The sequence below is a fragment of the Fukomys damarensis genome, unplaced genomic scaffold, assembly GCF_012274545.1.
Source record: "Fukomys damarensis isolate Sample0158 unplaced genomic scaffold, DMR_v1.0_HiC HiC_scaffold_12, whole genome shotgun sequence".
Lineage (NCBI taxonomy): Eukaryota > Metazoa > Chordata > Mammalia > Rodentia > Bathyergidae > Fukomys > Fukomys damarensis.
Genome location: NW_022900924.1, coordinates 7150245 through 7162216, shown reverse-complemented (window position 1 = coordinate 7162216; position 11972 = coordinate 7150245). Strand labels below are relative to the sequence as shown.

General features: G+C 55.0%; 2 protein-coding genes and 1 long non-coding RNA gene across 3 annotated transcripts in view; 2 read left to right on the top strand and 1 right to left on the bottom strand.

Annotated features, from left to right (window-relative positions):
* LOC104848136 overlaps nucleotides 1–1566 on the bottom strand; it is a 3344-nt gene extending 1778 nt beyond the window's left edge. Inside the window, exon 1 of the long non-coding RNA XR_776321.2 lies at nucleotides 1497–1566. This is a non-coding gene — a long non-coding RNA (uncharacterized LOC104848136). The remainder of the gene's footprint in view (nucleotides 1–1496) is intronic.
* The window catches only part of CUNH22orf15 (chromosome unknown C22orf15 homolog), a 14237-nt gene extending 9075 nt beyond the window's left edge, over nucleotides 1–5162 (top strand). Inside the window, exon 6 of the transcript XR_776320.3 lies at nucleotides 5143–5162. The gene's annotated coding sequence lies outside the window, so the exon portion shown is untranslated. The remainder of the gene's footprint in view (nucleotides 1–5142) is intronic.
* Nucleotides 3829–10344, top strand: Mmp11 (matrix metallopeptidase 11). The gene is made up of 8 exons (XM_010603939.2): nucleotides 3829–4032; nucleotides 5143–5372; nucleotides 6255–6398; nucleotides 6478–6611; nucleotides 6766–7007; nucleotides 7130–7346; nucleotides 8153–8410; nucleotides 9466–10344. The coding sequence occupies exons 1-8, from the start codon at nucleotides 3940–3942 to the stop codon at nucleotides 9597–9599; spliced, it is 1452 nt and encodes a 483-aa protein (XP_010602241.1). The 5' UTR covers nucleotides 3829–3939; the 3' UTR covers nucleotides 9600–10344.
* Nucleotides 10345–11972: the final 1628 nt, after the last annotated feature.

Sequence of the window (11972 nt, the reverse complement as noted above, 5' to 3'; positions counted from 1 at the left end):
CTCCTCCCCGAGGAGGCTGGGCCCATCGGCGGGGCTGAGCTCACTGGGGCGCCCCGGGTGGCCTGGTACTGCTGGTACCACAAACGGCTTCTGGCTTCTTGTGGGTGTAATAGTGAGCTGCCCGTCCCCGGAGGCGCGCAAGCGGAGTCTGCGCAGGGATTGCTTGGGCTGGTGAGGCGGGACTCTGCGCTGGCCCCACGCCCCCTCCCAACGTGGGGACCTGCTCTTCGCGCCCCAGCCGCCGATGCTGGGATGTGTGTTGGGAGAGGTATCGGAGGGAGTGGTTACAGGGCCTGCTATTCATGGCAGGGACAAAGCCAAGCAGGTCCCAGGCGGTGTCAGCCTCCAGGTGTGTGGCCACACCGAGCACACCTCCAGGTGTACAGTGGGGTGGAGGATAAAGGAAGAGCGAGGGAGGCGGAAATGGGGTGTGAGTGTGGAGGAGATGCCACCCCCTAGGCACCTGTGGGAGACAAGTTTGGGCGACAGTGAGTCTGAGTGACAGTGTGTGTGATCATCAGAAAGAAAGGGGTGGGTGAGACCCTCAGAGGGCAAAAGAGAGGGGAGAGAAAGAAAAAGGAGAGAATGTGCTCGAGAGAGCACAGCAGAGTGAGGAGAGGAGGGGCTGTCACTGCTGGACTTTAGGTACCAGTCCCAGGGACAGCTCAGCATGGCGTGAGGCCAGAGCCTGGACTACTGCAGGCCTGAGCACTCCCGGGGGTACGGCCCACTCCGCCCCACAGCTGAAGTGTCCAGCCAGCTCTGGGTGACAGTGGGGCCAGAAGGTGTGACAACTTGCTCAGCCGTGCCCTCTCTCGAGGGCCAACTGGCTACCATTAGCTATGAGGAGGGACTGGCTGGAAAGGTGGGAGAGAATGCATGCGGAGGCCCTGTCTGTTCCCCGGCCCCTCTCAGTGCCCTAGAACTTACACCAAAGTCAGGACTCACACTGGGCAGCAGTCCAACCTATCTATGGTTTGGGGAATTGGCGAGATCTGGGTTTGAGCCATGTGATACTAGGGAAGCAGTAAGAGGTCTTCCCCCTCAGAACCTCATCTGTTCCACCTATGAGGGGTTGGGACAGGAGGGGCTGATGGTACCTGCTGCTTAGCCTTGAGGATTACCTGAAACAATGCCAGGTATGCTGGAGACACTGTCACCTGTGGCTGCAACTCTGATGCTTGTGCAGGGTTGGGGCTGGGATTAGAGGCCGGCAGGGTGGGGGTTCTGAGCCAGGCTATTGTCTGTCACTGTGCAGAAGCTAAGGGAACATTTGGGGTTGCCTCCTGCGTGTTTATCCCTAGGCTGTCGTCAGCAGGGCCAGAAGAGCTCTGTAAATATTTATCCATCCCAGTTTCCAGCTTTCAGAGTTGATGAAAGCTCCACGACCCAGGGGGACAAAGCTGTTTTCCTTCCCGGAGCCAGCAGAGGGATCGGGTGGAAAGGGGCTGTTAGAATGGTGGTGAAGATGAATCTGTCTACCAGCGAGGGCGTACCTGACATCTCTGAGCCTCAGATGGGCGTGATGCTCCACAGCACAGCGTGGTGCTGGTGCTCCGCTGTCTTCCCACAGCCGAACAAGGTCCCTCCTCTCAACGTCAGCAAGAGGCGTGGCTGTGGTTAATAATCCCCATTGGCCTGAGAGCAAACTGAGGCCCAGAGAGGGATACGACCAGCCCGGTCTTACCCACTGGTTTCCTAGCCCGGGGTCTTCCCTAATCTCTCCTCCCACTTTCTGGATTAGAAGTTGGCTCAGAGGCTGACCTTGAGTCTCTGAGCTCAACTAGGAGACTGGGTCAGCCAAGAAATTCCTTGAGTGTGTCTGAGACTGTGGGGTTGGTGGCTGCCAGACGGGGGAAGGGGGGACAATGAGGGCATCTAGGGTGGGGCAGCCCAAGGGAGGCTACTGGCTGAGGAAGAGGGAATGCACTAAAAGCAAAAATACTTCTCAGGAATGTGGGCTTGGGAAATAAGCCAAGAGCTGGGGCGGGGGTGAGGGAAAGCCCTGGAGGGCAGAGGCATGAACCCCAGGTCTGAGCTCAGCTTTTGCCTGACTTGCTTTCTGACCCTGGATAAAGTTCTCAGCCTCTCTGGACTCTTTTTCATGCTCTGGGAAATAGGGTGATGGTTGCTGCCCTCGCTCCTTGGGGCTATCGAAGAGACCCCTATGCCCACCAGTCCACCTCACTGAATCTCAGTCGTCCCGAGAGGTCCTAGAATTTGGGAGAGTGCATTCCAAAGTCTGGAAGGGGAGGACCTACAGGGCCAGGGAGTAGGCCAGGAAAGAGTGCTGCTCTGTGTCAGATGCCACAGTGAGCATTACAGAAGGATGTCACTTAGATTTTTGTCATGGCACCATCCCCATTTGGCAGATGGGGAGGTTGAGGCTGAAAGAAGACAATGACTTGTCCAGAGTCATCGTGGTAGAACGAGGCTTTGAGAACCTCAGAGCTTGGCTCTTTGCCCTGCAGTGAGAGTGCCACCCAGGATCCAGGATTCTGGCTGAGGTCTTGGAATCTCATGGAAGAAGGAGAGGAAGGCACAGTGAGGTGTGTATCCCTGGTCTTCCCTCCCTTCATGGCTGGCTGTACCAGGCTTCACTAGGAAGCAGAGGACAAAAGAGATTTCTGGCATAAATGGAACTGGCAGGCTGGGCTCTGGGCTTTTAGGGGGACACAGGGGACCGGACCCCTTGTAGGGTTGGGGGAAAGAGTCTGTTTATCCTGTAGGCTGGAGCGGGGGGGCTCACATTCAGTCACACAGACTGGTGTCCATACCCTCGATGTGAGACCTCAGATAAGCATCGTTCCCCACCTTATGGCATAGGGGTGTGCTCACTGAGTGCTTGGGAAGTAACAGTTGCTTAGTAATTTCCCGTTCTTTGTCATCTGCCATCAAGATGAGGTCAGCCTGGGTCCCTCCTCCAGGGAATAGGTAAATCTGCAAGAACAAAGCAGACAGCAGGGAGGGGGTAGCTTGGGAGCTCACAGGGTCTGCGCCCTGCCCAATGTTATGGGAGCAACTTGCTCTACTTCTTATCGGAGAAATGAGCACAAGGATGATGGAGTCTGTGAGAGGTTCTATCCTGGGGACTAAGAGCATGTGGGCGCAGCTGTGGGCAGGGTCCTACCCCTCCACGGTGACAGTGGGTAGTATTATTATTATTATTATTATTATTATTATTATTATTATTAATTAACAGGTAGCCCAGAATCAACTGGAACCACAGTCTAGGGAGGCTGTGCAGGAAATCATGCATTAAGCAGTCCCTGGAGTCAGGAAGAAACTGGTCTAAGGCCTCACAAGTAACTCCAGGTACCCCTGATGGTCTAAAGTCCCCTTCATTATGGAGCATTCTTAAAAGTTGAGTCCTCAGCTCTGGAATGGAGAGCTCCTGATCTGAGTCCTGGAGCCTGGGAGAGCTGCCAGGGGCTGAGGCTGAGGGTGGAGTCTGAATGGCCAGGCTCCCACCCCAAATGTGGCTGTGGGAAAACTGCAGCTGCCCAGATCAGACAGGCCCAGACCAGACAGGTGCCAAGTGTCTCAACAAACAGCATGGCTCAGGCTGGGCGTGGTGGCACACACCTGTAATCCCAGCACTCGTGAGGCTGAGGCAGAAGGATCTCTGTGAGTTCGAGACCAGCCTGGGCTACACAGTGAGTTTCAGGGCAGTCTCAACTACGTAGTGAGACCCTGTCTCAAAAAAACAAAACAAAACAGGACTGAGGATTTAGCTCAGTGGTTCCGCTGCCTGCCTTGGAAGTGCAAGGACCTGAGTTTGATCCCCAGTACCAAAAACAAAAAACAAAACAAAACAGCATGGCTCCATCCCTCTTCTCCAGCCCAGGAGGACACTCAGATTTTGTGCAGTGTCTCTATCCAGGTTCTTGCCTTTGGCCTGAGGCATCAGAATCCTCTCCTGGCCTTGCCATTCCCTCCATGGGTGACCTCTCTGAATTTCTGCTTTTGTCATGCACAAGACCTATGACTTCTGCTCTGGGGATTTGCAGAGGCTGGGAGGATACATTTCAGGTCAGAATTGGGGTTTTGGCAGGGTGGGCCTGGGTGTCTGGTAACTGGCTGCCCCACCTTCCCTGCATGAAAAGGGCCAGTACATCACAGAGCTACTATGATCTACCAGCTATGTGCCGAGCCCTAGCAGAACCACCTCTGCTAGAATAAGACCAAGGGGTTGGGGTGTCACTCAGTGGTAGATGAGACCCTGGATTCAATCCCCAGCATTCCCTCTAAGAAAGGAAATCAGACCTCAGACCAGCTGCTCTGGGAACCGGAGGATTCTGGGGGGAGGCAGAGGAGTCTGAGCCTGGGGCAAGGAAGTCCCTGATGATGGAGACAAGTTGCCCCTGAATGCTCAGTGCATGCGTGTGTGTGTGTGTGTGTGTGTGTGTGTGTGTGTGTGTGTGTGTGTGTGCAAGAGCTGGGGCCAGGTGTGCTCTGGGCCTCAGGTGTAGCTAGACATCTCCCTGACCATGTGGGTGCATCCTGTGCACCCAAGTGTCTGAGCCTGTGCTAAGTGCTCAACATATACCATCGTGTCTCATCCTCAGATCAACACTGTTGGGATGGGATTATTACCAGCATCTGTCAGGTGACAAGGAGGTCACATGGTAGGGCTGCAGCCGGTCCATGCTGGCGGAGGAGCATGGAGTATCCTGGGCAGGAGAAAGGGCAGAGACTCATCACATAACTGGGGACCGGGTGTGTTTGAGCTCAGTGGACGTCTAAAGAAAGGGAGGTGGAAATGATTTGCTGGGTGCTGGTGGGGAGAGCAGAAAGAGCTTGTCTGGTATTTCCTTGACAGTTTTTCTGGGGTACACTTTGAGTATGTATGGAGAACACAATTGGGGGCTCATAGGCTCATGGTCTCTCCATCCAGACCATACTGGCCTGAGCAGCCGAGGTTGACAGACAGGGAAGGGAGGAGAAAGCTTGATGTCTTGGAGGTGTATAAGGAAGCCAGAGTATCAGCCTAGAGCCAAAGTCCCCTGCCAGCTGCTCCCTTTGCCCACTGACACGGTGGGCTGGAGCTGCATGTGACTGTGCTGATGAAGCTGTGCATCTCACCAGGGGCCACGAGGACCTGAGGTCTAACCTGGCCATTGTATCATTTTTCTTGCCCAGGACACCCACTACCACCGCCCTGTGAGTCGGGGCCAGCAGCCCTGGCATGCAGCTCTGTCTAGTAGCCTGGCATCTGCTCCTGCTGCTCAGGAGGCCCCCCAGTCTGCCGGTGGCCCCAGACCTCCCCGCTGTGGTGTGCCTGACCCACCTGATGGGCTGAGTGCCCGCAACCGGCAGAAGCGCTTCGTGCTGTCTGGTGGGCGCTGGGAGAAGAGAGACCTCACCTACAGGTAGGGGCCAGAGGCCATGACAGCAGGACTGTGTGTCTATGTGAGAGCCTGCTGCACTCACCCCTGCCTCCTAAGACACACACCAAGGCTCAGTCTACATGACTAACAGATCCATTCGTGTGCTCACAGCCATTCATGGGCCAACAGCCTGACCTCCTGGCTTAGGCACACACGGAGACCCATAGGCTCCTGTAGCACAAGGCTGTAATCCTTTATCATCATCCAAAGAGTCACAGCATATACCTACAGTCAGGTGTTTCTTCACCCAGCAGGCTTTCCTGGGGACCTGTAAAGGCCAGGCCTGGGACTCCATGGTGAATGAGATAGAGGAACAGCCCAGTCCTCCCAGGGAGGGTGTTTGAATCTACCATCATCATTTAGGCCATGTGTAGGTGTAAACTATGGTGAACGGGGGTAGGGAGCAGCCTACTCTTCTCCAAGTGACCTGGAATGCTCCTGGGCAGGTGATGAGGAAGTTGAGACTTAGCCTGGGAGAGAACAGTCTAGAGTCACACAGCATTGGAACTGAGACTGTTGGTGCCTTGGGAACAGAGATGAGGCTTAAGGAACCAGAGTCTCCCCAACAGTGAACGGTGCTGTCAGGTCCCAGGACTCATGGTCGCGTGCTCTTTCCACCAAATGCAGACAACTGTGTACATCTAAATACAAGCCAACACAAAGGGTGCACCCACATGGTCAGGGAGACTGTCTAGCTACACCTGAGGCCCAGAGCACACCTGGCCCCAGCTCTTGCATACACACACACACACACACACACACACACACACACACACGCATGCACTGAGCATTCAGGGGCAACTTGTCTCCTTCATCATCAGGGACTTCCTTGCCCCAGGCTCAGACTCCTCTGCCTCCCCACAGAATCCTCCGGTTCCCATGGCAGCTGGTGCGGGAACAAGTGCGGAAGACTATGGCAGAGGCCCTACAGGTATGGAGCGAGGTGACACCACTCACCTTCACTGAGGTGCATGAGGGCCATGCTGACATCATGATCGACTTCACCAGGTGAACCTGCAGACTGGGACCCCTCCGGGAACAAACCCCACTGCCAGCAGCCACTGACTGTGCCCCCACCCACCCACAGGTACTGGCATGGGGACAACCTGCCTTTTGATGGGCCTGGGGGCGTCCTGGCCCACGCCTTCTTCCCCAAGACCCACCGAGAAGGGGACGTCCACTTCGACTATGACGAGAACTGGACTATTGGGGACAACCAGGGTATGGCCTGGCAACCCATTTCCAGACAGGGCAACTGGAGTTTATAGAGAATGGGCCTTTGCCATGGTCCCCGAGCTGGGGTCTGGAGCCTGGGTGACTTGTAGCAGGTGCGGTGTGTGTCAGGGGGGTTTGCTGATCCATCTCCCTTTTCCAGGCACAGACTTGCTACAGGTGGCAGCTCATGAATTTGGCCATGTACTGGGGCTACAACATACGACAGCAGCTAAGGCCCTTATGTCCCCTTTCTATACCTTCCGCTACCCCCTGAGCCTCAGCCCAGATGACCGCAGGGGTATCCAGCACCTATATGGCCGGCCGCGGCTGGCCCCCACCTCCCACACCCCAGCCCTGGGACCCCAAGATGGAATAGACACCAACGAGATTGCACCACTGGAGGTGAGATTTGGGAGGATGGAAAGTCAGGAGGTGAGGCCCTGTCCCCAGAGCCCCCTTCAATTCCTGCTGGCCTAGTGTGGCTCCAATGTGGGCTCTGTTCTGGCTCCTCTTTCCTACCCTAGCCGGAAACCCCACCAGATGCCTGTGAGGCCTCCTTTGATGCCGTCTCTACCATCCGAGGCGAGCTCTTCTTCTTCAAGGCAGGATTTGTGTGGAGGCTGCGTGGTGGCCGGCTACAGCCTGGGTACCCTGCACTGGCCTCTCGCCACTGGCAGGGACTTCCCAGTCCCATAGATGCAGCCTTTGAGGATGCCCAGGGCCACATTTGGTTCTTCCAAGGTAAGTGAGGTTTGAAAATCAGCTCGAGACTTCCTGGAGCCAGGAATGTCACAACCTAGGGTAGCAACAGATAGATAGCTCTCTAGGGACACAAGGCAAAGGGAGAAGTTGCCCTGAAGTCTCAGAACCAAGAGGGTATGGCTCTCTCCTTGGTCACAGCTGGGAGGCTCTCAAGGAGGTGGCTCCTGAGACCAAATGGCACCGAAGCTACTGCGTACTGGGGCACCATGCCTGTTGGTGTATTCTACCCTCAAAGCCACCCTTGGATGTGCAGCTTTAGAGGTTGTGAAGTGACTCACTCGAGGGTGCAGCTTGGAAAATGTACAGCAGGGATCTGATCCAGGTCTGGTGACCTAGAGCTTGTACGTTCCACTCTCAGCTGACAGATGAGAGCCGGGAGCATTCCAGGTGGCAGGACTTCATAAACAAAGGTGCAGCATGGGAGACCCTGTGTGGGCTCCATTGCAGCCAGGGACCTTCTACAGGAGGGGCTGGGCCACAGTGGTCAGCAGGCATTTCTGATAGGCAGCCAAATCCTGGGGAAAGAGAGGAAGCCCAAGCAGTCCTCTGTTGATTAGAAGAACTCATTCATGTGCAACTTTACAGCCTCCACTGCCCATTGTTTCCCAGATGGCTCCAACCTTCCTTTGCGGGGGAGGGTGCTGAACAGGCATTATTGGCCCATAGGTTTCATGGACAAAGAAACCGAGGCTGGGAGAGTCTGTGGTGGTGGCCCAGCAGGTCCACTGTTGTTGGGAGTGGCAGCAGTGGCTTGACAGAACCTTGCAGCCTTCACTCTCCGGCAGGTGCTCAGTACTGGGTGTACGACGGTGAGAAACCAGTCTTGGGCCCCGCACCCCTCTCTGAGCTGGGCCTTGTGGAATCCCCAGTCCACGCCGCCTTGGTCTGGGGTTCTGAGAAGAACAAGATCTACTTCTTCCGAGGCAGGGATTATTGGCGTTTCCACCCCAGCACCCGACGTGTGGATAGTCCGGTGCCCCGCCGGGCCACTGACTGGCGAGGGGTGCCCCCTGAGATTGATGCTGCCTTCCAGGACGCTGATGGTGCGTTGGAGGGGAGTGGGCTGCTGGGATGTGGGTGGCTGGGCCTTCACACCCACTTTGGGAGGCCCAACTCTTCATCACAGGTCCTTTGTCCAGTGCCATCTACCCTCTGACTAGCCAGCCGGTGCTGTACCCCACGTTGCAGATGAGGAGACTGGAGGGCTAGGGATTTAGCTCAGTGGTTCTGCCGCCTGCCTTGCAAGCATGAGGTCTCAAGTTCGATCCCCAAAGATGAGGAGATTGGGGGCCAGAGAGGTGCAAGGACTTGCCTAGATCCCCCAGCCATAGCCATTGAACTCAGGGTCTTTGCACTGAGCTGCATGCATCACCGGTCTTTTTAAAATTTTTATTTTGAGATAGGGTCTTGTTAAGTTGCCCAGGTCAGGCTCCAATTTGTCATATTCCCGCCTCAGCCTCCCAGAGTGCTGAGAAAGGCACCACCATGTAACACTTTTTATGAATCCAGTTTTCAAATGGGCAAATAGAGGCTCAGATCCCTAGCTGGGGCCACTGAGAGGGACGGTGATGCAGCCAGAACTCCCATCAGTCTCCTCTAACTTGGCCTCCCCCAGGCACAGGGCCCTGGAGCCAGGCTGGAACTCGGAACCTAGCAATCTCACCTGCCAGTCCACCTTTGCTTCTGTGCTTTCCCTCACTGGGACCCACTGAGAGAGCTGTCTCAGTGGGGCTCAGGCTCTGGAACTCCAGGATTCCACCTTGGTGGTCTGATTTGTAAATAAGGAAGCAGGGTGACAAAGGGGTTGGTGAGCGGAGTGGGTCCTGCTTTCTTGAGAGATGAGAACTGAACTGTGAAGCTCGCGGCATCTGTCAGGGTGGGTGTTACCCTGGACTGGACCCTGTTGCAGGCAGAAGGGCTGCCAGGAGGGAAAGAAGGTTCTAGAAAGGTAGCTCTGACGCTGTAGGATTCGTGAAACTTGGCAGTAGCCCAGGCCTTCTCACCCCTTTTCCCCCTATACCTATCCCTGGCCACAACCTGATAGGCAGTCACGGGGCCCCACACCACTTGCCCAGGCCTCACCATCTTCTCCTTTCAGGCTATGCCTACTTCTTGCGCGGCCGCCTCTACTGGAAGTTTGACCCTGTGAAGGTGAAAGCTCTTGAGGGCTTCCCCCGTCTTGTGGGCCCTGACTTCTTTGGCTGTGCTGAACCTGCCAACACTTTCCGCTGACCACAGCTTGGATGCCTTCAGGGACTCTGACTCCTGCCAAGCCACTTATATCAGGATAGAGAACCACAGCCATCTTTGTGGCTCTGGGATCAGGCATGGGACAGAGCCTTTGTCTCCTCAGGGGGTGTGGTGGGGTACAATTATCATGACAACTGCAGGGAGGACCACGCGGGTCGTGGTCACCTGCCAGCAAGTATCTCAGATTGGGCAGGGAGCCTTTGGCCTTAATTAAAGGAGGGTGGTCTTGGGCCAGCTACACCCACCTATGTAGGTCATGGCCAAACTTGGGTCTCCATTCCTGTGCCTCAGGGTAGAACCTCGGCAGAGATGAGAAACTGCAGTGTTCTCATTAAATTCCTGCTGTGAGGTTCCTGTTGGGTACTGGTGCTGGAGCTGGAATGCCAGGGTCCCCACGACCTTCTGCTCTGGCCAAGAAACTGGGCCTCCAGGTAGGGTCCTTTCCTGAGAAGTCAGTTCTGGGTAGATGCTTGGCTCTGGCCACCTTCTGCCTGGTGACCCTAGCGATCTCTCCAGTATTCAGGCCCAAAAGTCCACAGCCAGCTGGAGTGGGGGCTGCTCCCCACTGAAGACCCTGAGCCCTGGAGGCCTCAACATACCTCAGTCTTATCCAGGCCATTTCCTTCTGAAGCCCTCATTCTAGCACTGGTATCCTCCAAAGTGATGTAAATGTGTATACAGTGTACAAAACAAAGCCTTTTTTTTTTTTTTAACTGCGGACTATCATTAAACACAACTGTTTTCTACCTGCCTGTCTGCTCTCTCTGTGACTATATAGTCAGGATGCGGAAGCCTGGCTAAGGTGGGCCCTGGGCCGGAGTTAGGGTTGAAACCCCCTTTCCCTAAGCTTCCAGGCCCTGGGGCCGTCTCAAGGCTCCTACCATTTCTTGTGGAGGGACAGCCGCAGTGGCTTCCTAACTAGTTCCCTGCTTCCCCATCTACCCCTCCAATGTGGTAGTGATTTTATCTGATCATTCCACAAACCCAGCCCTATCCTAAAATATCTTGATTATTCCCACTGCTGTGAGACCTCAACAAAACTCATACCACCCTTTCTAATTTTCCAGCAGCTCCTTGCACTGCCTTCCAGCCCCATGTATCTTCTTCATAATAGAACTATCAAGCCTGGTGCATGCCTGCATTCCCAGCACTCTGCAAAGCTGAGACAGGAAGACTCAAGTTTAAGTCTGGCCCAGGCAACTTGCCAACTCAGAGACTTAGTAAAATGTTGTCTCAAAAAATACATAAAAAGACTGGGCATGGTGGCTTATGGGTATATATAATCCCAGCACTCAGGAGGCTGAGGCAGGAGGATTGAGGTGCTTGAGGCCAGCCTGGGCTACATAGTGAGGCAGATACAGAGAGATCTATCTGTGTCTATATCTATATATCTGCAGATGTAGCCCAGGGTGAAGGCTCTGAGTTCAATACCCAGTATTGAAAAACAAAACAAAAAAGCACCTATCACAATCACAGCTGCAATTTTATTAGACTGAATTGTATAAAATCATCATTAGTGGGTCATTTTTAGCTCACAGCGTTGTTCAGATGCATTAACTGCTTCAACACTTTCCTTGGTGTTGGTGCATCCTCAGGGGTGCCATGGGACAGAGCCAGGGCGGGGCTGGGCTTGTAGGCACAAAGCAAAGAGCTAAGGAAAGAATGGAGGTGTCTCTTCCCTGCGATGCTCATCTGATGCACCAGCCAAACCAAATACCACCTGGGCCTTCGAATATTGCCAAACCCCAGAGCCTTTGCCCAAGCCAACCCCAACCGAGTGTTGTCATTCTGCCCATCCCCACAGTCCGCTGTGGGCCCAGAAATGGGATATCTGTTCCTAGGAGCCCTTTTATCTGCACAGCTGAACTGGGTTTTTGAGGTGGGGAAACTGAGGTGCCAGCCTAAGGTCACAAAACATGCTCAGGCCACTTAAGCTTTCAGATAAGTCTTCCTCCTAGCCTTCAGGCCCCGTTTCCTTTTTTCGCCCCTGGGCCGAGAGCCAGTCCTAGCTGTGAGACTACAGAAGCCACTGCCTGAGTCAGGGAGAGCCCCGGTGGCTATTTCTGTCGGTGAGAAGCTTTCCATTGCACCAGACTTGGGATGAAGCCTGGAGTGGAAGAGAAACTAGTCCCGGCTCCTTTAAGGTGTCAGCGGGGACGCGCCTGGCCTTTTGTTCAGGAGGCGGCGGCGCGCGCGTTAGCGTCAACGCCCGCGCATGCGCACTAAGGGCGGCCTGGTCGTCGCTGCAGCAGCTGAGGATCCCGGCTGTGGCTTAAGCTCTAACTAGCCCGATCTTTGCCTTCCGGCCTCGTTTCTCAGTCCGGTGTCCTCCAGCCCCGCCCCAGCCTTCCAGAG